This window comes from Gossypium arboreum, chromosome 10 (assembly GCF_025698485.1).
Source record: "Gossypium arboreum isolate Shixiya-1 chromosome 10, ASM2569848v2, whole genome shotgun sequence".
Taxonomy (NCBI): Eukaryota; Viridiplantae; Streptophyta; class Magnoliopsida; order Malvales; family Malvaceae; genus Gossypium; species Gossypium arboreum.
This window is the reverse complement of record NC_069079.1, coordinates 8,865,635-8,889,458: the sequence shown is the minus strand read 5'-3', so window position 1 is coordinate 8,889,458 and position 23,824 is coordinate 8,865,635. Positions and strand designations below refer to the sequence as shown.

At 31.4% G+C, this 23,824-nt stretch overlaps 2 protein-coding genes across 3 annotated transcripts; one reads left to right on the top strand and one right to left on the bottom strand.

Moving 5' to 3' along the window:
- The first annotated feature begins 4,747 nt into the window (after positions 1 to 4,747).
- LOC108480597 (ras-related protein Rab7) lies at positions 4,748 to 7,318 on the top strand. Of its 2 annotated transcripts, XM_017783647.2 has the most exons (7): positions 4,748 to 4,978; positions 5,066 to 5,092; positions 5,190 to 5,289; positions 5,596 to 5,742; positions 5,821 to 5,901; positions 6,023 to 6,168; positions 6,943 to 7,318. In XM_017783647.2, the coding sequence occupies exons 1-7, from the start codon at positions 4,926 to 4,928 to the stop codon at positions 7,010 to 7,012; spliced, it is 624 nt and encodes a 207-aa protein (XP_017639136.1). In that variant the 5' UTR covers positions 4,748 to 4,925; the 3' UTR covers positions 7,013 to 7,318. The 2 variants fall into 2 exon arrangements, with proteins under 2 accessions (XP_017639136.1, XP_052876745.1); XM_053020785.1 differs by having other exon boundaries at positions 4,758 to 4,978; positions 5,596 to 5,901.
- A 12,686-nt stretch (positions 7,319 to 20,004) lies between these two features.
- On the bottom strand, positions 20,005 to 21,891 carry LOC108480557 (uncharacterized). Its single transcript, XM_017783593.2, has 3 exons — positions 21,140 to 21,891; positions 20,651 to 20,836; positions 20,005 to 20,553 (listed from the first exon to the last, which is right to left on the bottom strand). Exons 1-3 carry the CDS (start codon positions 21,587 to 21,589, stop codon positions 20,272 to 20,274), a joined length of 918 nt encoding a protein of 305 aa, XP_017639082.1. The 5' UTR covers positions 21,590 to 21,891; the 3' UTR covers positions 20,005 to 20,271.
- Between the last annotated feature and the right edge of the window lie 1,933 nt (positions 21,892 to 23,824).

Genomic DNA, 23,824 nt, shown 5'->3' with positions numbered 1-23,824 from the left:
CTTAGAATACACACATACATATGCACCATTAACAATAAAACCAAAACTAAGAATAGTCTTATGAAATTTCTCATGCCATTGTTTTGGAGCTTGTTTGAGACTATGCAAATATTTTTTGAGTCTGCAAACTTTATCTTCCGTACTAGGTGCCACAAATCCCAAAGGTTGCTTCATGTAGATCTCCTCGTCCAAATCACCATTCAAGAAAGTTGTCTTTACATCCATCTGATGTACCAACAAATTGTGAATGGAAGCCAAAGCAAACAAAACATGAATGGTTGAGATCTTAGTCATAGAAGAGTATGTATCAAAATAATCTACTCCAAATTTTTGAATGAACCCTTTTACAACTAGTTTTACCTTATACCTCTGTGTTGACCCATCTAGTCTAAGTTTCATTCTGAAGACCCATTTATTTCTAATAAGTCTAAAACCTTTAGGCAAGTCTATTAGTTCCCAAGTGTGATTAGACATAATAGACTCTAGCTTATTATTAATTTGTATCTCCCTAAAAACTAGCATCTATTGATTTTATGGATTCATCATTGGTGTTTGGATCCTCAACTATAAAAAAATGCATGAGCAATAGACTCACTTATCAAGTCTAAACCGCTAATCACAGTTACAAAGAAAGTAAGGAAATCAGGTCCAAAACTAGTGGCAGTCCTTCATCTTTTACTCCTCTTAAGTTCAATATCATTTTTAAGAACATCTTTATTATGTGTACTGGAGGAAGAAATATACTTGTCTAACTATATATCAGTGATTATACTAGATTTCTTTAAAGGAAAAACATTTTCAAAGAAAACAACATCTACATATGAAATGATCATGCAAAGACATGAATCTATATGCAATATTATTTAGTACATACCCAACAAATACAACATTAATAGTTTTATATCCGATAGTGCTCTTTTTAAAAGCAGGCAAGCCTACTTTTGCTAAGCACCCCCCACACTTTCAAGTATTGCATATTAGGGGCATAACATTTCCACAATTTATATGAGGTACAGTCTAATTCTTATGTGGCATTCTATTAAAAATATAGTTTGCAGAAAGTACAGTCTTCCCTCACATATTGTCAAGTAAATTAGAACTTGGTAATAAAGCATTTATCATTTCTTGATGCCTAAATTTGAGCCTCTTTATATTCAATTACAATGTGTGAATCATTTCAAGTAAAATTATGCAAAAAAAAAAAAAAATAAAAACAAAATTCAATGACTACTTTCGACATTGGTACTTTTTTAAAATTATTCTCCGTGTTCAAATTATATTTGATGAAGATAATATTTTTTTGAATTTGCGATTATAATTTTCAACAATATTATTTTAACATTCGATTTAAGTTTTTCTCTAAAAAGCATAATATAATTCACTATTGCACCGTTGATACTTCTCTTTTCTAATTAATGCGCATGTTGTTGAAATTATTACGAGCTTTTGCATTGTCTGGGATTGTGCTTTACAGTAGAGGGAAAGATAATCGAATGTGGCTTCAATGGACCAAAGCCATGTTGTTGGTAAGTGTCGAAGGCATCATGTGGGTCTGGTCCATTGAAGCCACAGCTTATGATATGTACCTTTTTACCAATAAAATAATTTAACACTGAGATTAAGTTTTGGGCACGTCATTGATTTAATCATTTCCTTAAATCTATTTTTGTAGGGACCCAGTGAATTGAAAACAAACATTTTCTTGTTTGTTTTCAGACAAAGCTCAAGCTGACAAGCAGAAGCCTCCTTCTCAAAGAATGCCAATTGGAGCTACACTTGAAGATATTGAATTCTGGATTCAGGTAACAAATCTACCAATCCAAATGATTTCTACTGTGAATGCTATTCCTATTGCTATTGGTTTCATGTTTCCACAGCTCTATTCAAATTGACTTTGAGAATCTGAATTATGTAAAATGGGGAGGGATTATGAGAATCGTGGTGGCTATCTTGGTGGATGAACCATTGAAATAGGATTTAAGGTCAAATGAAAAAAAATCCAACATGCGATGTGACAATTGTTTGAATTTAATTTTTATTTTTTAAAATATAATTTTAATCTGATTTCAGTTTTTCAATTAATGAAAATTTTTAAATAATTTTTTGTTGTTATTGAACTCATCAACACTTGAGGAGTGGGCTCTACTCTAAAAACACAATTTTAAGATAAATCCAAGATGACCCTAAAAGAGGTATAATTCTCTATAGAAACTAACAAAACATCCTAAAATTCATTAAATCTTAAATTATAATTGTTATATGTAATTTCACTCAAATTAAAAAAATCAAAAGTCAAGAAAAATAAAAATTATTTAAGTAAAAAGAAAATACCCAAATAAATTATCATTAATTTTTTCAGAGTAATCCCAAACTATTTTAATAGCTAATATAACTAACCATGGCTGTATATTCATAGAGGAAAAATATGCAACAGTCTAATTTAAATTGAAAGTCATAAAACAATGAAACTAAAGGAGCTTTAGTCTTATAAAGGAGGCTCAAGGGAGTGGTAAACCGATTACTTAGGGGCTAAGTAACCCCTATGGAAGATTTTCCCTCGCTTGAGTAGCAAGCAATCCACCACTTTTAATTGAGCTACTTTATTTTGATTTGGATAAAAAATAATTTCAATAACTAATTAAAAAGATATTCAAAATTAAAATTAATTAATATAATTAAATAGTGTACATCACTTAATTCTATTTCATCAAAAGCATTAGTTTTACCGTTTTAGAATTTATGTGTAAGTTTATTTAATTATAGAAACCAAGTAAAGTTAACTCCAATAAGTAATTAATTTAATTTTCACTTTAAACTGGATTATTTAATTTATTCCTCTAGTTAAATGATAATTTAAAAAAATCTAAATTAACCTTGGTTCATCTCTTGTTATTTTGAGAAAACGCAATTATTAATATTAGTAACTTATACAATCTATTTTTCTGTTTGGTTTATCCACTAGTTCTGAGTTTTACATGCAATTCATATAGAGTTGTAATGAACTAGCAGAATGATTGATTGTACATATATAATTAAGGCAAAAATAACACGTAATTAAGTTTTAATACTTCGTCTATGAATTACATAGTTATTTAATTATGGAGTCAAACCACTAAAAGTAACATGGCTAAACTCGTTATTATATATCATTACAAAAGCTCCATGTGCTATTAAGATTTGATCTAGTGACCTTGTTATATCCATATTACCTTCATATGATATTCATGATCTTTTGAGGTTTAATCCTTTCACCTAAGTTGTCACTTTTATCTTAAGGTTTGTATTGCATCTACTATGATGAAAACGATCATTATATGCATCGATAATGATTAAATTATTGATCCTGAACAAATGACTTGTGGTCTTGTTACATTCTCATAAACCATAAAATGCTACCAAGAGGATATAATTTGCTTTTTATTGAGCTATGATTCTACCATCTATATGTGAAACTATGTAAATCAAATATGCCAAACTTTTGCTTACTACTTCAAGACACATAAATTTTCGTTACATCGAAATATACAAGTTATACATACATAACCATTCATTTACTTAAAATTAAGCTGAGTTGTCACAAGTGAATTAATACACAAACAAATCTGGGATCAATTCATCCAAGGACTAGTCCAATGTACTATTAGTCTAGAATACTATATTTATGTTTCTATCTTAGGAGTTAATCCAACTTATATATTCAAGACAAACTATTTCCTAATTAGACTTACGGTAAACTATAAAAATAGTTGCTTTTGTTTGCCTTAGATTACATTTTAGTCACTTATGTTTGAAATGTTACGTTATCGTTTTGTTACGAAGTGGTCACTTTGCTATTAAGTTCTGTTGCCTCTCTAACGGCAATCCTACGTGACAGTTCAAATGGGTTTTAAATGCCAACTTGGATGTCCAACTGAGACGAGAATAGGTTTTTAATTAAATAAATATAATTAATTGAAAGTTTTTAATTAATTACACATTGTGCTAGAAAAGAAAAACCGTTCTTCCCCTTTTTCTTTTAGTTTTCTTTTCCACTTTGATTGAAAATATTATTCTCATCCTAGTTGGACATCCAAGTTGACATTTAAAATTCATTTGAACTACCACGTAAGATTTCCGTTAGGGAGGTAACGAGGTTTAACAGTAAAGTGACTACTTCGTAACAAAACGATAACTTAAGTGACTAAAACGTAACATTTTAAATATAAGTGACTAAAATATAATCTGAGACAAACAAAAGTAACTATTATTGTAGTTAACCCTAGACTTGTAGACAATATAATAACTTTTTTCACTTTCAGGGTTGACAAAGACTTTGTCCCCTTCCTCAAATGGTAAAACTACCTTGTAACCCCTTCAAAATTTAAAAAATCACAAATTAATATAATAATAAATTTAAACCTTAATCCTTAAAAATTAATAATTCAATCTCTAAGTCTCCCTTAAAACAATTTACCATCTAATATAACTTGTATTCGGTAAAACAAAACAATTTTTTCCTTAAGTAAGTATTAGTTAAATAATTACGTAAGTTAGTATTAGTTAAAAGTTAAAGCAATCCATGTCCATTTACTTTAAAGGCAAAACTTGGCCAAACCATCCAAAAGTCAAAGAGAACAGGTAATATCCTTTTTCTAGATACCGCAATAAAAATTGAAATTTGAAACTGATTACCATTACTTAACGGCTAAAGCCAAAAAGAGGATGTAAATTCGATTTATAAATATGGGCAGTTTTGGAATATCACCAACAGTCTTCCCTTTTGCTGAAAACTATCTATTTCGTTTTCTGAAAAAAACACATCAAATTAAATTAACAGCCACAAAGTTTTCTTTTATAATCTCTCTATTCTCTGACCAAAGATCATATAAAATCTCACAATTTTCCAGCAATCGCTAAAAAATTATAAAAATCTCAAATCTGATCCCATGGCTTCTCGCCGGCGTATGCTGTTAAAGGTTATAATTCTCGGTGATAGCGGGTAATCCTTTTTTTTTTTACCTATTTGAATTTGAAGATTTTTTTTTAAATTTCGGTTCATGCATTTTCTTTTGATTTTTGTTTTTAGGGTTGGGAAAACATCTCTCATGAATCAGTAAGCTTTGAATCTGAAATCCTTTAAATTTTATTTAATTCTTCAATTTTGCATATGCTGGTTCTGATGTTTTAGTTTTTAATTTTATTGAAATTAGGTATGTTAATCGTAAGTTCAGTAATCAGTACAAAGCTACGATTGGAGCCGATTTTTTGACAAAAGAGGTTCAGTTTGATGATAGATTGTTTACATTGCAGGTAAAAATATGGTCATTTCTTAAACAGAACATTTTTATTTCTTGATTTTTATATGCAACTGTTGGCAATAGAATTTGGTTTCTCTTGTGCCTAATGATGATAATGCAATGTGAATTTTGCATTTGTTTAAGTTTAATATATTGTCTGATTTTTCAATCCTTGAGTGGCTGTCGTCAACTGTAGAAACCGAGCTCAGTTTTTTCTGTACTTCGCGAATATTTTCATTTTGGTTGAGAAATAGAGATAAATAAATTTTAATTACAGTTCTTAGTGTCGATACTCATTTTCTTTTGCTTGCTTGCATAGATATGGGATACTGCTGGGCAGGAAAGGTTTCAAAGTTTAGGTGTGGCTTTCTATCGGGGTGCTGATTGCTGTGTACTTGTGCATGATGTTAATGTCATGAAGTCCTTTGATAATCTTAACAACTGGCGAGAAGAGTTTCTGATTCAGGTAATGTTTCTATACTATGACACATGTAGTACCTTAATTGGAAGAATGACTGATGTTATCTTTTGGTTGAGTGTTCAGGCGAGTCCGTCTGACCCTGAAAACTTTCCATTTGTTGTGCTGGGAAACAAGGTTGATGTTGATGGTGGTAACAGTCGCGTGGTAAGATGCCTTTCTCCCTTCCATGTTTGCTTACAATTTTCTTAGTGTTTTATAGTATCATATGGGAGTTCAAATGGGTTTCTTGATGGTGTATTGATGAGGTTATATCTCTCTGGTTTAGGTTTCTGAGAAGAAAGCAAAGGCATGGTGTGCTTCAAAGGGAAACATACCTTACTTTGAGACCTCTGCAAAAGAAGGATTCAATGTCGATGCTGCTTTTGAGTGCATAGCCAGAAATGCTCTCAAGAATGAGCCTGAAGAAGAAATGTAAGTATTTTCTTAAATCAACATGTTCTTAAAAGAAGCAGGTGATGCCTAATAAACTGTTAACACCGATGCATCAGTCTCCAAATAAATAAATAAATAAAATATTAAAGTACAACATAACAAAGGTAGTTAATTGATGCTAGGAGATGTGTCTGAACTTTCTATGATGGACCAGCTTATTTCTTGAACAGCAACTGAATGCTTCTCATATTAAGAAATTTCTTAGGAACTTGTTAAACTTGTTTTGTGGGTTTACTTTGAGGGTTGAACTATCCACACACCATTATGGGCCTGTTTGGTGAATGGCTTCAAGTGTGGCGGGGATGCATACTCACCACACTGGAGCCAAAACTGACGTGTTGTTGGGGTAATGTAATTCCAATTTTGAACTGCTTTGTTACTGGAATTCTTCCTTGAGGATCTTTGTTTTATGTGCATTAGATTCTTCTAGCATCTTCTATTAGGTGGACCATGGGTTCTTGTTAAAGTTAAATAAACCAGTTGAGCCTTATACAGTTCAAAAGCTAATCTGCAGGATATAAGACTTTTTCTAATAGACAATGAATTTCTCATAAAATTTGCTTTATCCCTTATGTTTCTGTCTGTATGTATATTTAATGAATTGTTTCACATGTATAAAATATAATTTCCATATGTATGTGTATCTATTGATGGTTTATAGAAAGCCTTATGAATGTACAAATTAGATTGGGTTACCAGTCTTTGCTAATTGGTTTTGTTTACTACTTGTGTTCTCTGATGGTGAATTGACAGCTACCTTCCGGAAACCATTGATGTTGCTAGTGGAGGACGGCCACAGAGATCTACAGGCTGCGAATGTTAAATGAGTCATTGGATGGATCTTGTTTTGTCAGAGGTGCAAAAACAGCTGCTGTAGATTTCGCATTTCTATCAGTTAATATTGCAGGCTCTGACTATTAGTAATAAACTAGTGATGACATAAGATTTGGATTTTTGTATCATAAATTGGTTAGAAAAGAAAAGTTGGGTTGATCCTCCTCTTGTTGATTTTTCATTCAATTTCGAACTAAAAAAAATTCATGTTTAAAAGTAATTGTACCATGCCTCCTACTTCCTACGCTGTGATCACTCATATTCTGTAATAATAAAATATGGAGCTTCTGTTGTATTCCCTTTTTATGTTTTCCATCATGTATCGTACTGTGATGGATAATCTTGATGGGCAAATTACTTAACACTTCCATCGCTAAAAATAGTTGAATTTAGTGCAACTTTTCAATCCGTTGTGAGTTACTGCCATGTCAGGTGTCAAATTGAAGCCTGGGCTGAGCTAAAAGAATGAACAGGTCGACTTTATTACGGTTTGGTTTGGTTAGTTTTGTCAGTCAAAAATGAACTCAAGTGGCTCTGAGATTGGACACTGGTGAGGGTCCCTTCATAATAAGTGATACACAAATTGGGCTACATGTCGGACAAAAATGCATTTATGTAGGATTCCAACCTGTATGCACTTAATATTTTATTTTATTTAGGTTAATATATACGGAACTACTTAAATTTGGCAATCTATATTTATTTGGTTTTTAAACTTAAAAATGTGTAAGTCAATTTGGTACTATTTTTAGGTACTTGACAAATATTGTTAAAAAATCGATGTGATGCTGATTTGAACGTTACTTGACTTGGATTTTAATGTCACGTAAATATATTTTAACAGTGTTAGTCGAACACCTAAAAAAAAAATACTAAGTTAGCTTACAGTACCAGTTAGGTACTAAAAAAAAAAGTTTAGGTATCAAATAGGTACAAGTTGGCAAGTTCAAGTGCCTTCGTATATATTAACCTTATTTTTTCCCTATAGGGTAGAGTTTAAGTATGACTCTCAACCCTCTTTGGCAAGTAGGATTTTTGCATAAACGAATGGTTTGGCTGATGAGCAACTTTGGTTGTATTGTTACCTATGGCTTGGATATTTGTTTGGGCTGATGAATACCTCCCCCTCCGCAACATGGTTTGAGAACTGTAGGTATCTACTGTTTACCCTACCAGTGTTGCGGTTGTGGTGCCCCTATTGGAGAAGTTGTTGTTTCTCGTTCCATGTTCTGTTGTAATGAACTTGTTTTGTAACACCCCTAACCCGTATCTATTGCCGGACTAGGGTTAAGAGGCATTACCGGACAAATTGGAACATTACAAAATTATAAATCATACATAATCATATCATAGCAATTTATACGCAAATAGTCCCTTTAGAAGGTTTACGAAACCTTAAACATGCTTTAGAGAAGGTTCGGGACTAAACCGAACTCATACAAAATTTTTTGAAACTTAAAAATTTTTCAAAGTTGTACAGGCCACACACCCGTGTGAATAGACCGTGTGCCTCACACGGCTTTAGACTCGCCCGTATGTCTAGGCCGTGTCAAAACAGGGCATACATACTGACTTAGTCACACGGCCACAATACATGCCCGTGTGCCTTGGCCATAGTCGAAACTTGACTTGTGTCACACAGCTAGGCACACGCCCGTGTGCCTTGGCCGTGCTCAAGACTAACTTAAAATCGTAGGGTACCCAAGGGGACACACGGCAGTGCAACATGGCCGTGTGTCGCACACGGCTGAGACACACATCCGTGTCTCTACCCGTGTGGACAAAAATAGGCCATTTGAAAAGCCAATTTGCCACCCAATTTGGGTCAAACCTACAAGCATCAAACCAAGCACATTTGCACTATAATTTCAGCTAATTTCAATACCAAAACTTACATCACTCATGCCATAACCTTATCAACCAATTTCATGCTTAATAGTCATACCAAATTATGCCAAAACATAAGAAAAATCATATCTAAACATTTGTTTCATAACCTCATTTTATTTTCATTTAATCACATGCTATAAATTTACCAATTTCACAATTTGCACATATCAAAACTTACCAAAATTGACCATTTCATTTGGTTATTAAAGCACATCAAAACATGCCATTTATGAACACAAGCATATACTAAATTCATTCATAATCTCATCCATAACCAAGCCATATCACATGGCTAGATATACACATTACAAAATATAACCAAAATCCTCTAGCCTATACATGCCATACTTTAATATATACATTTTCAAAAGGTACCAAAATAGAGTTCGATAGTGTGATGATGATCCTCGATAATCCCCGAGCTCCCGATAGTTACGATATCTATAAAACAATGCAAACATACACAAAATAAGCTTTCAAAAGCTTAATAAGCCATATACAAATAAAATTATCATTTAAAACATATAAACAACATAAAATACATATGTTCCATAGCCAAATAATATCACAAATCACATAGTTCATATACATTTCTCATATTTCTAATTCATTTGCACATATAGCATATTTTCTCATACTTATATCACATATCAACAATTTCACATGTACTTACCTTTTATTCTCAAATATAGTACACATTTCAAACGTACCTGAATCGGATACACAATTTATATAATCATTCTTTTCTTAGAATGCCTGTTGAACCGTTCGGAATCATAAGGATACGCAGATAGCTTGAAAAGCTCGTATAATGCCAACTTCCCAGACGTGGTCTTACATGTAATCAAATATCGATGTCACTGTCCCAGACAGGGTCTTACACGAAATCAAATACGATGCCAACATCCAGACGTGGTCTTACACGATATCACATATCGAAAATCCTATGTCATGACATACGTATCCTAACTATTCCTAAGGTTCGTACGGGGCTTTTCGGATGTCAGAAATTGTCGATACTTTTTCGGATATCTCATAATCAATGCACATAGCCATTCACCATTTTTCAATAGCATATAAGCATAAATAAACCATCTCAAACACATTTATTTGTATATTGACTTACCTCGTACGAATTCGGATAAACGGAATAGGCTACTCAACGATTTTTGACTTTCCCCGATCTAATTTCATTTTCTTTAATTCTTGATCTAATTTTAAACTCAAAGGCTGAAACCCTAAAATAAGAATAGAACTTCTTATTTCTTTGTGAATTCGGCAAAATGGATGATAAAATGACTAAAATTATGTTTTGGTTTATTTAATATACTTTAATACATAAATTATCAATTTACCCTTGCATTTTAAACATTTAAAACATTAATATCAAGGCCATTAATGTCCACTCAAGCTTACAATGGTCAAATATTTAAAGACCTTTCATTTACAAAGACATATCAAATAAGCACTTTAACAAATAGAAGGCCACTTTTACGTTTTATGCGATTAGGTCTTTTTCACAAGTTAAGCACGCAATTGATCAAATTTTCATACGAAACTTTCACACATGTCAATTCACATATTATAAACACAAAAAATATATTTAAAATATTTTTTGACTCAGATTTGTGGTGCCGAAACCATAATTCTGACTAAGGTCTAAACTAGATTGTTACATGTTTTACTGCTTGAGCCATCGTGTTAGGCCTTGTACAAATTTCTGTTAAATTGAATTCAGTCCACCTAGGATGGCATATTTGATAAAACAGAAGCATGAGTCAACTTGGATACTAAGTCTCCCAATTGAAAACTTTGAGGTGGTTTGATAAGCTTGAATTTCTTTTATCTTTTGGTGATTGAAGTGCTATTTTTTAGAGATAAATATCATATTTATTCAAGAGAGTTTTTAAGTTGTTGAAAGACTAATTTATGAAGACTTTTACTTGATAAATACTCAAATAATTGATAAAATAATTTCAGTTTTTAAATAAGAGTTTAAAGCCTATCAAAATACTATTGTTGATCCAATTGGATAGCCTATAAATAGGTGGTTGATCGACATTCTACTTTAACTATGTGTGGTGTTGAAGACATGTCCTCGTGTAGAGATTTATTATGTAGGAAAATGATGTAAAGTGAGGTATTTAGGGGATAATGATTTGTACAATTGGGGTCGGTATTAGGGCTGGAATTACTTTTGTGTAGGGATAGATTAGGATTAAGCCAACAAGTGATACAGATAATTGGTGAATAAAATTATTCTTTGAGCAAGGCTTTGCAGATATAGGATTGGGAAATCCAAAAGGTGTTAACAAAATATCGTATGTCGATTCTCTTTTTACCTATCCCTCTTACTCACTTGCGTTTTGGATTTGTTTTGCAAACTCTCTTAATTCTGTCCAGATTTTATTCCAACAAAAGTTAGAACGAAATTGTTTTTTGAATGGCGGTAAACCAAGTTTTGTTGTTCCAGCAATAGTACATACATCAATGTTAGAATGAAGTGCAAATCGAGAGATTTTTCAATTGGTATCAAAGCAAGTTTCAAGAGTTATTTGAAGACAATCCAGTGTTCGGTTTGCATTAATTAAGTTTATCGATGCTTTGTAGGCTTGGGCAAAAATGTGGTGCTACACTTAATAAATTGGTAGTAGATTTTGGGGGCACACCATATTGAAAATTATGTGTTGTATGATGTGATAAATTTATGAAAACAATTTGATATATATGGTGAGGGTGAAGAAAGCAACAAAAAGGAATTCTAGTGTTGAATAAAGTCCAATGAAAAATTTAGATAAGGAGTCTCTCATAGTCAATGTTGTAGGGCTAAGGAAATATGTCAACAATTATATCAAATTGACATAGGTAATATTGATAGTTGCTAGTTTATGCTTTGTCAAAGGAGTCAACATGGCGTAGCAAATGGTAGATGCTGATTTATTGTTTATCTGGTGATCTCTTTATGCAACTTGATGTTGTTTTTGTTGAATACTATATGATTTATATTTAACTTATTTGTCATGCTCTATATCCCTTCAAAATTAATTTAAGAATGTGTGTATGCTTGATGGACAATGGGATGAACAAACATATTGATTAGGAAACTCATTTGAAAATAGAGTAAAATTATGAACTGGCACGGAGAGAAGATGATATCAACAAATATGTTACTGATTTGGTTTTTGATTGTTGCTCTTGCTTATCAATTCCATTTTTTTATGCACTCACTTTGTGCATATATTGCTTTCAAACTTGAAGTTGGTTTTTGTTGCACTTGGTTTTATTCTTAATCCCTACTAGTTTATTGGATGCTTATGCTGTAAACAACCTGTTTTTCAGTGGTGTCGAAAATAATAGTTTTGAAATCTCATTTTTTATGTTTGAGTTTGTAAATATTATTATTTAATATTTATGAGGTAAGTATAAAACTTAAGTAAATTTTGGTCCATTAATTTTGTGAATCAGATAATTAATTAAGGTACAAGGATTAAATTGTAAAAGTCATAAAATTTAATCCCTACAAATTTTTAATTACTTTAAGGACCAATTGAGCAATTGGATCTTCTTTAAAATGCCAACTGGTGGTGGATGATATCTGGCCTCCACTAAGTTTGTTAATTAGATTTATGTTTAATTAATCAAATTTTAATTAAATAAATTATAATTAATTAAATGTTAATCAAGTATATAAGTTAGAATTGAAATAAAATAATTTATTTTCATTCATCTTCATCTTTTCACGAAGAAAAGGAAGAATATTAAGGTTTGAAGCTTTCACTATTTGGTCCTTCAATTAGTAAGCATTTTCAAGCCCGTTTCTTGTAATTATTATGTTTTTGAGATCCTGTGAGCTTGATTTTGCTGACTCATGTACTATTTTGCAAAACTGTTAAAGTTCTCAAAAGTTGTTATTATTGAATACTTGATGAAATTGGTGTTAATTTGTTAGATTTTAAGCTTAGATATAAAAAAAGAGACTAGTCTATAAAGTTAAATTGCTAGTTTTTGAACATAGGGACTAAAGTGCATAAATTTCAAAATTTATGTAAATTTGTTTTTATAATTTTAGATAATATAGGGCTGTAGAAGGATGAAATTGAGATTAATTTTAAAATCGAAGCTCAATTTTGAAAGATATGATAATTTTGGTTTTAAAGACTAAATTAACTAAAATGCAAAAATTTAGAAGAATTAAAAATGAAATTGAATTAATACATGTTTATAATAGGCTATTATAAGATGTATGAAATTGATAAATTAGAATAAATGATTATAGAACGAAAATTGAATCAACCAGAGAATAATCAAGGAAAAAGTAAAATTGCATATTAGTCCTCGTTGTCTTGTTTGTTGTTGTTCTTGTTAGGTAAGTTCATATGAAACTTACTAAGTTAATTCTTGTTACATTTGTATTGTATTATTTTGTTTTTTTTAAATTAATATGAAAATAATGACTTTTGGCATCGAATAGATTAAACCATAAATAATAAAATACATGACACAAACAAATACAAGATACTGAATGGGTATGAAATGTTTATATGATTGGATGACATATAAATGATGGCCTTATAAAGATTGAAATGATTTGAATATTGTAATAGTGCCTGTGTGAACTTAATAAACAATCAGGATATGAATGGCAAGCCATTAGGGTTCCGAAAAGTAAAATAGGTGTTTGATCAAGGATTAATACGATGACTTGAGATCTAGCATTTGTTGCAGACTCTCTGAAGCTAGTGTTAGTAGCATCGTACTAAGCTAGTATTAGCAACCCTAATCTGAAGCTAGTGTTAACAGCCTAAATATGTCAGCTTATGTGAACAAAATTAGTCTCGTGTATTCGAGCTCAATTTACTAGGGTTCTTCGAGATAAAAAAGAAAGAAAGAAAGAAAGGAATGAGATTGGTACTAAATGGAAACACAATGGTCGAAATGAATGTATATAAATGAAATTATATGTGTTATAAGATGAATATGACTTAGTTGTTATTAGATGAAATGTTATGTATTATTCGAATGTATTATAAATTCATGACCTGTAGTTGAACTAACCTATTTGAAGTGTTTCGTTGAAATGCACAGAAGGTATAAGATGCAAAGGATTATCATGCTTAATTCCAACATGTTTAGTTACTTAAATAGTTGAAATGTCAAGGTAAGTTAAGTAAATTTTATATGGATTTACTAAGCATTCGAAATGCTCAACCCGTTGTCTTTCCTCTTTTTGTAGATTGTCTACTTGCAGAACGTGTCTTGCGGATCATCCAGAAGCTCACATTATCCAACTCTGACTCGGTAGTCTTTTGATAGTTTAAAATTGGATATGTGACATGTATATGAACAATAGTTGGTTTGAATTTGATTAATATTTGAATTAGGGAATGTGACAGCCCTAATTTGACCCTAATCGGAAAGTGGTTTCGGGACCACAAAATCTAGTCACAAAAATAATTAAATGTTATATTATATGTCTATTATATGTGAAATTGCATGTGTGAAAATTTCATGCTTTGATTTTGTCATTTGGATGTGGAATTGTTAAAAAGGACTTGTGTGATAAAACTTAAAAATGTGATAGGTAGAATGTGACAAGGAGGATTTGCATGTCAAATGGACCACTATTAAATTAATGGACGGCAATGATGATAGATGATAAGTAATATATGTATTTTGTGTTAGTAAAATAATAACTTAATGGATATTATATGCATTCCATATTAGTATTATAATATTTAATGATTTTATAAGAGGAAATATATTAATTAATAAAGTAATAGGTGATGAAAACAAAGTTTTCATCCATTCTTTCTTTCATTTCCCGAAATCTAAAGAACAAGGTAAAACAAAAGGCTCTTTGATATTCGGCCTTGGTGAATCTAATTGGAGGTATGTTTGATTTTATTTCTTGATAATTTATGTGAAATTGAGTTAATTGCTAAGCTCCTTTCATAGCCCATGACTCAATTTTTGTTATTGGTTTGAAGTGATGCATTCGGCTATGGGTTGTTTGAGTGTCTTTGAAGGTGTTTGATGTTTTTGGTATTAAATGTGATGATAGATGAGTTGAGCTTGATGAATAAGGATAGTTGTGGTTAGAAAGATAAATGGTAATCGGCTATTAGAGTATAATGCAAGAATTGTACATGGTAGTTTAAAATATGGCTTGAATGGGAGATATAATTGCCGAATGATCAAATAGTTAATGAATTGAATAAGTGTTTAAAATGTTATTCGGGTATTGGTGTTAAGTTGTAAAAATTCTTGTTAATTGTTGGAAGTATGTGTTTATTTGTTAAATTAGCCTATTCCATGGTCGAATGTAATATTTGGTCAAGGACTGGTTTAATTGAATAAATAAAAGATGAGAGCATTCGGTCATGGTGTTATGTGCTAGCATGATATGTATGTGTGATTTAGGTGAAAAATGATAATCGGTTATTCTGTTAAAGTAAGTAGATTTTGTTAAATGTTAAAAAAGAAGAAGAAATGTTTAAATGATAATTCTGTTTGAATAATTACCGAATGACATTTTGGTGAATGAAATGAGTGATTGTTTGCAAAGTGAGATTATTGAAAGTTTGAATTAGATGATTATAGTAATCGACTAATGTGTTTATGTGGATATAGATGCCGAATGTGAACTTAAGAAATTAATTGGAAAATTTGTTGTTTATTTAGGTGATAGAAAGTATGAAATGGTCTTATGTGATACGTGTATATAAGTAGATAGAAATGAAGTGTCATATATTTTTGTGTATGGGATTAATTGCACCTTGATTATAATGTGCATGATTATTACTATGTTTAATATGTGTGAAAGCCGAATATACTCATGATACAATGCTGGACTAGTTGATCAATATGTGTTAAGGGAACGTGAATAAATATCTATTTGATGAGCTATATATTCGGCTATATGGTTAAGATATGTATATGAAATTATGATAAGCCATATGAGTTTTGTGTTTGTGTATGTGAACTAAGTATACAATAAATATTCGGCTATGAAGGTTAAAGGTTAAGTCATAGGAATTTTGGTGATATACATATTCGGTCATTAGGGTTATATGTACTTTGGCTATGTGGGTTATGTGTTAAGGTAATTTACTTATTTGATATGTGTATTCAGTCATAAAGGTGTACATGAGGAAATGTTAAATTAATTGTATTAAATTGCTTAATGTGATTAAAAATGTGTATGACCATTTTGTATTTGAGCTAAAAGTAGCTATATGATCTATTAAATTTCTTGTCATATTCGACCATAAGCTAGCATAATGGGACTTTAATAAGTTAAATTTGTTTGAATTAGCTCAAGAGCATAGAGAACTAAGGTTGGACAGGGGAAAAGAGAAAGTAGTTGAATAGCCGATCCGAGACTGTTCGAAAATATTCGAGGTAAGTTTTAAGTAGTTAAACATAAATAATATTTGATAATGACATGACATATTATGAGAATTAAGTATTACTTGTAATGTATGTATATGGCCGAATGACAAATATAATATGGAAGTAAAATGTGATATGCTTTTATGATCAAATGATAAGTGTTAGATGAATATGAGTGAGATGTTCTGTGTAAACTATCAAATGATAAGTGTGAATGATGAAATGAAATAAAAGTGAATAAAATGTAGGATGATATATTCGAATGATGCTAGTACCTAATTTAGTGTGATTGTGTTATACGAAACTTGTTGATTTGAATATTGTACGGTACTATTTGGGCCTTTGAGCCTAGCAGGCTATAATGCCGGTGAGATACTATTCGGGCCTTTGAGCCTAGCAGGCTATAATGCCGGTGAGATACTATTCAGGCCTTCGAGCCTAGCAAGCTATAATGCCAGTGAAATGATATCGGGCTTCGAACCTAGCAGGCGAAATGCCGGTGGATGAATTCGGGTTTAAAACCTAGCAGGCTAAATGCCAGTGATTTGATAAAAGTCTAAGACTAAGATACCTCGTGTTAGAACGACAAATGAATACATTCAATACGTTAAGTTGGCCAGGTACGTATTATGTACTTATATGTGAGTTTGATTTGAATTGAATCATAAGTGTATAATGTGATACATATGTGAATAAATGTTATAACTATATCTATCATCATGATACATTCGATCAAGGTGTGAATGTATGTGAAAGTATTTGATTTATTTATGTTATATGAATTCAGATTAAGTGAAATAGGAATGCTAAATGTGCATTATGTGCTTGTGTATATTCGGCCAAATGGCAATTTACCTAGAAAATGGCCTCTTGAGAAATTGAATGATCGAAGTATAATTGAGTTTATTTGTTTGCATTGCTTAAAACTTACTAAGCTTATGAAAGCTTACTCATTTGTTACGTTTTTTGCTTTTATAGATTGTTGACTCCAGTCACCGCTTTCGGGGATCACAAGAACTCGTCACACTATCTATCATTTTGGTACTACTATGTTTTGGGGCTAGTATGGCATGTATAGAATAGACTTAAGTGAATGATATTTTGAGATGTTGTTGTATATAAGCCATGTGAATATGGTAACTTTTGAATGTCGGTATAAGTCTGAATTTCGATCTTTGATTTTGTTTGGCTATGCATATAATTGCTAATGAACTTATGTAAGTGTGAATGTACAAATGTAGTGTTTTAGATTGGTAACTCCTCATAACCCACTCTGGCGACGGATACGGGTTATAGGGGTGTTACAGGGAATGTTATGTATGTGTATATGTTTGGTTATAAGTTAAGCTATGAATGTGGTATATAAGTGGTAAATTTGAATGTAGAATGGTAATTTCAATGTGATGAGTTTGAATGGTTAAATGGTATGATTTTGAAAGTTAAGCTTGTATACGATGGTATGATAAATTAGATGCCGAATTGGTTAAATTGTTGAGTTGGATGGGTTATGAATGATTGTATGCTTGAGTAGGTATGTTTTAGATCAGTTTGGTGTAGGTATAAGAGTGCATTTATGCACTAGTTGTATAAGTTGTTTGTTTGTATGAAATAGGCACCAAAATGAAGATTTTTGCAAACTTAATAGGAGGTATTGATGCCATGGGGTTGGGTATCGATGCTTTAGAAATTTTATTGAATTTTCAAAACATCAAACTTCAAAACGATATCAATACTATAATAAAGTATAGATACTTTACATAGTGTATCAATACTTTAGAACAAGTATCCATACTTGTCATTTTTTTATCAATTTCTCAAAAATTCAAAGTTAAAAATAGTATCGGTACCTATCAAGGGTATCCGTACATTTTCAAAATTTTTGAAAGTTTACAATTTGGTCCTATTTTAAGCTCGGTTCAACAAAAGAGCTTTAGTAAGCTCGATTAAGACTTGAATTTAATTATGTATCATAATATATAAGTAATTATGATATGATTGAATATTTGAATGATTTATTTATGGTGTATTTGATATGAAGTTTTAAAAACTTGTAAAAATATCCCTATTGATCTCAAGTTATTTTTAAAGCATTTGTATGTTCGTATAAGACCCGGGAAAGAATGTTCATGATATTTAATATTGTTTCATTTTTTATTGCATGAACGATCATGAATGATGATGTGAAATGATGATTTGTTGTGAATTTGATAGTAGTTGCTCTGACAACGACTGTAACATCCGGTAACTTGGACCCAATGATCGAGTCGGGTAAGGGGTGTTACATATGCACTTTACTGAAATATTTTAGAGAAGATCATAAAGTGAAAAGAACCCTCTTTGGCATCTTTTCCAAAAATGGGATATTATGGCAGCAGCAAACTGCCTTATGGTGCATAGTGCATAGTGATATTTCATGATTCATAGTGATACAGAGAGTTTAAGCAAGACAATTGGTGATGCATATAGTGATAGAGAGAGTTTAAGCAAGACAATTGGTGATGCATACTCTTAGATGGGGTTTCAATTGAGTTCTTTTTATTTTCACATTTTGTTATGAAGGCTAACAATTTGTTATAGGATTTTGTCAAAAATGTCAAAAGGGAGATTGTTAGGGGAGTTGTTGTTGCTTGTTCTATGTTTTGTTCTAACAAACCTATTTTACTACTTGGGCCATCGTGTTGGGCTTCGTATAGATCTCAATTAAGCTGAATTTGGTCTACCTGAGTGTGACATATTTGAAAAAACAGAAGCATGGGTTGACTTGGATACTAAGTTTCTCAATTGAATAATTTGAGGTAGTTAGATAAGCTTGAAAGTATTTTGTCTCTTAGTGATTGAAGTGCTATTTTTTAGAGATAAATATCATATTTATTTTAGAGAGTTTTGGAGCTGTTGAAAGACTGATTTCTGAAGACTTTTACTTAATAAATACTCAGGATAATTAATGAGATTATTTTAATTTTTAAATAGGAGTTTAAAGCTTATCAAAACATTATTGTTGATCACGTTAGAGAACCTATAAATAGGCTATTGATCGACATTCTACTTCAGTCATGTGGGGCGTCTCTAACACGCCATTGTGTAGAGATTTGTTATGGAAAGAAATTATGTAAAGTAAGGTCTTTGGAGGAGAGTGATTTGTACAATTGGCGTTGATATTGGAGTTTGAATTATTTTTTTCTGTAAGTGTAGATTGGGCATAAGCCAATAGATTGATCCCAGCAATTAGTGATTTAAACAATTGGTGAATAAAATCATTCACTAATTGAGACTCTGCTATAGGATTGGGGAATCCAAATTGCAGTAAGAAATACCATGTGCCAATTCTCTCTTTACTAATCTCTAACTCACTTGGGCTTTGGATTTGTTTTGCAAACTCTCTTAATTCTATCCTTATTCTTTTTCAACAGAAGTTAGAACAAAAATGTATTTTATACAGCTGTAAACCAAGTTTTTTTGTTTCACCAATAGTACATACATCAATGCTAAACAGAAGTGCAAACCGAGGGATTTTGCAGCCCCTTGGCCTCCTTGATGTAGGCTTGACTCTGGGTCGATGCTGTCCTTGTTTCCTTTTGTTTGAGATTGGCTCCCTTGCTGTCTGACCCTTGGAATGTTGTACTTGGTCTCTTTTCGTGAATGAATATATGCTAGGATTTCTCAAAACAATAAGTAAAAAAGATCGAATAACACAGGCTATTGGGAGGAATAGAACAACATTGTAACTCTCTTTATTACTGCTATGTTATGACATTCCTAAGCAACTCATCCACAAAGAACCTCTTATATCATCTATACATTTGTTTTATTTCCATTAATATAACTCACAATATTAACCCAAAACAATAAACATTTACAACCTTCCAACAAGATAGATAGAAAAAGAGGAGGCCATGGGAACACCTTGGAGTTTTAATGATGAGTGCTAGCAAAGAGACTGCAAACCATCATCCCCCATTAAACGACTCAATGATATGTGCATGTGGTTTTCTTGAATTTAATGAGCTTGGTCTTTGTAGAATCAATGACCAAAGGGCAAGAAATTTGTTTCCGGTGCTTCGTTCTCACAAGTTTCCCGACCACATTTCCCCTCGACCGGACTTCAAACTTCAGTACCAATGGAATTTCTGCAGCACCATTTTGTGTAAATGTTAAGGTTGATCCAGCCCCATAAAGTGGCACTTTTTTCCCTTCCAACACCACTGATACAGTCCTACGGCTCTTCCTTGGCTGATAATATTTCTTCAGCTGCAATAGATTTGGTTAAGACATTCACTTCATTGCATCACAAGTTTATAACCAAACATGATCGGGATTTCAATGAATCGTCAACACGAAATCGTACCTGACCGGTTGCAACGGGAATTTCTGAGTATACGAGATTGACGGGATTGGAAGTAACATGAATCCCAAATATTGTAGCAGGGTTGTATACACTCAGCTTCAAGGTGCCATTGACAGTCAGCAATTTTGTTGGTACCCCTGAGAAATCTGAACCTTCCCCGATATAGAAGTTGTGCACTGCAAAGCTCTGGGAGACTCACATTCTTCATCAAATCAACACAAAACATATAAAAACAAGTGATAAAATATGCATATTGCATTTGCATATGAGTGGAGGAACTCATGGTTTCTGCTTATCTAAGTTTACTGTCAACAGTAATGAACCTGGAGATTTTGATTTATTTTCTTTCCACTTTTCGTTAACTCCTTTCTTTTTTTCCTCTCAACCAAACAGACCTAAACGTGTTAGAGAGTATAAATATTCTTACTTTTTCTGATATTTTAACGTAAGTATGATTAGAAAATGAAGAAATGGATAAAATTAGCATACCTTGACCAGGATTTCAGCTTTGTAAGGCCTGCTGGCACCCCAAATAATCAAGCAAAACACAGTAAACAATACCACAAAAGTGAAAAGAGCAATCAAGGCCTGGCAACGCCTAGTGAAAGCCTTATCCTCGAACTCATCATAGGGCCCTTCTTCCATAATTACCCCACACTCAGGCCACCCTTTATCATTCCTCTTCCTCCCCCCTTTCCTACCGGAGGACGAGCGGAATATCCCCGAAAACCGACTAGCCGAAGAGTTCCTGGAATGGCGGCCAACGGAGGAAGGGTGTGAAGGCGACTCCATGGGACTCGGTTGCATGGTGGATGACTTGTCTCCATCATGAGAGTCTCGTGATGGACTCTGAACATAGTATACGGGACGTTTGGGAGACCTCGACGGTGATGATGGAGCAAGGCTTGTGATATCCGATTCCGACTTCGTTGACAGCATCTTTTCTACTTGGGGTGCACTCCAAAACTCTAAGAAAACGACTAAAGCATGCAGAGCAAAGCACTAAAAACAGAGAATTTAGTACCCAATACAAAGAAAATTCATGGAATTCTTGCCAAAAACTTTAAGTAAGCAAGGAAAAGAGCTGATACAAATTAATAACTGAATAAGGAAAAGAAAAACATTAAAGATAATATAAAGGTGAAAGGGGCAACAATTGAGTTCACTAACTCTCTGTTTCACTCTTTGTCTCTGTCTTTTTATGCTTGCATACAGATAGAGTAAAGTAATCCAAAAGAAATACAACTGTTTTTTTTTTAATAATTTAAAAAAAAAAGCCATGAATTTTTATATTAAATAGACAAAGTATCAAATTTTAAAATTTTTATTACATTTAAATAAGTCATTGTCTTCTAATTTGTATTAAATAAACATTTAATCTTTAATTTATATTAAAAGTTCTAGGATTTTAATTTATATTTAAATAAACATTTCATTTTGCATAAAAAAATTTTAAACAATCAAACGTATTTTCTAATAAATAATTCAATAAAATTTATAATTTTATAAAAAATAATTTAATAATTAGTGTGTTATATTTTATATTACTCATATAAATTAATAAATTAAATTATTTATATTAATTATATTTAGATATATCATATCGTTTTTTTAGTCTATAATTATTACATTAGTTTTATCTTTATTAAATAGCGCATGTTTTATATCATATTTTTTATTATTTTTAAAAAAAAGTGAGATGATGTAACATAGAGAAGAGGTTTGGGACCATAGCTGGCTCTTCGCACTGAGTGGTAGGTTCGGGAATATAAGTGTCGGCAGCTAATTGTTTTTCTATATTTTAGAAAAATCAGATTAAATAAAAATTTTGGTAATATTTATATATTATTAAAAGTATTTAACGAGTACCTAATTTTGATTGGATTCCTTCACTCAACCACCTTTTCTTGTCGTCGTTTCTTCTGCCAAATTATATTACTTTATTAATTCTTTGTATTATTTGGGTAAATATACATTTTGGTACCTGAACTTGCCTTCAAAGTTCAAATTGGCACCTAAGGTTTTTTCAATCCAATTAGGTACTTGAACTTGACTTTAAGATCCAATTTGGTACCTAAAGTTTATTTTGATCCAATTAGGTATCTAAACTTGGCTTCTTGGTTCAAATTGGTACCTGAACTTGGTTTTTTGGTCCAAATTAGTACTTATGGTAAATGACTTTTTTGAATCAATTTGAATTATGAAGCCAAGTTCAAGTACTAATTTGAACAAGTTTGGGTACCTATTTGGACCAAAAAAAGTTTAGGTATCAAATTAAACATTGAGGCCAAGTTTAGGTACTTACTTAGACAAAAAATATAAGTAAAGCCGATTTTAAGTACCAAAATGTATATTTACCCTTATTATTTCTGGTATAGTGGCTGTATTAATTAAATTTAGTGCTGTACTTTCGCACCACAAATCCGAAGAAATATGCATTGTTTTGATAAAGAAGCATTAGCCCACTAAGAAAGTTTTATTTTACCTTTTAATGTATATTTTATTGTATTCAAAAAAATATTTTACTTTTTTCTTGTATCTAAAAATAATTATTAAAAAGAAGAGAGTTTTACTGTATCTTAATAAGTCGATTGAGTCTTAGTTCGATTGACATGAACATTGTTACCAATGTAGGAGGCCGTGGGTTCGAGTGCGCTGAAGTACATTATCTTCCTATTTATGAGTTGAGGAGGGATTATGAATAGTCCTAGATATTAGGTAAAAAAAAAAACAAAAAATGATCGGAACGATTGTTCAAAAAAAATTTATCTTAATAGATATTTATTAAATAAATGTATATAATAATACATAAAATGTTAAGTTTTATATTTGACATATTACTTTTTCATTAACTAGAAAAATTAAAAATAAAATTTATTTTATTTTAGTTTTAATTATTTATATCCCATATATAAATTTTATAGAAAAACATTTATATAGCAAAATATAAAATAATATTTTATATTTATTATATACTGTCTATGAATTATTACAGTCATTTTATTGATTATTAAAAAAAGAAAAATAATAATTGAAGAGTGAATAGTATTAATTTATAACACGTCACAAATGCTTTACTAACAATTAATAATTATTATATTATTATAATATTTAAATTATCAAAATAATTTATATATTTTAATTATGATTATTAGTTATTAAATTGAATAGTTA

Coding starts and splice junctions, on each gene's coding strand:
- LOC108480597 (XM_053020785.1), top strand. CDS start 4,926: ATGGCTTCTCGCCGGCGTATGCTGTTAAAGGTTATAATTCTCGGTGAT. Junction 5,902..6,022: donor ATGGTGGTAACAGTCGCGTG/GTAAGATGCCTT, acceptor TCTCTGGTTTAG/GTTTCTGAGAAGAAAGCAAA. Junction 6,169..6,942: donor AATGAGCCTGAAGAAGAAAT/GTAAGTATTTTC, acceptor GTGAATTGACAG/CTACCTTCCGGAAACCATTG.
- LOC108480557 (XM_017783593.2), bottom strand. CDS start 21,589: ATGCTGTCAACGAAGTCGGAATCGGATATCACAAGCCTTGCTCCATCA. Junction 20,837..21,139: donor AAGCTGAAATCCTGGTCAAG/GTATGCTAATTT, acceptor TGAGTCTCCCAG/AGCTTTGCAGTGCACAACTT. Junction 20,554..20,650: donor TTCCCGTTGCAACCGGTCAG/GTACGATTTCGT, acceptor AATCTATTGCAG/CTGAAGAAATATTATCAGCC.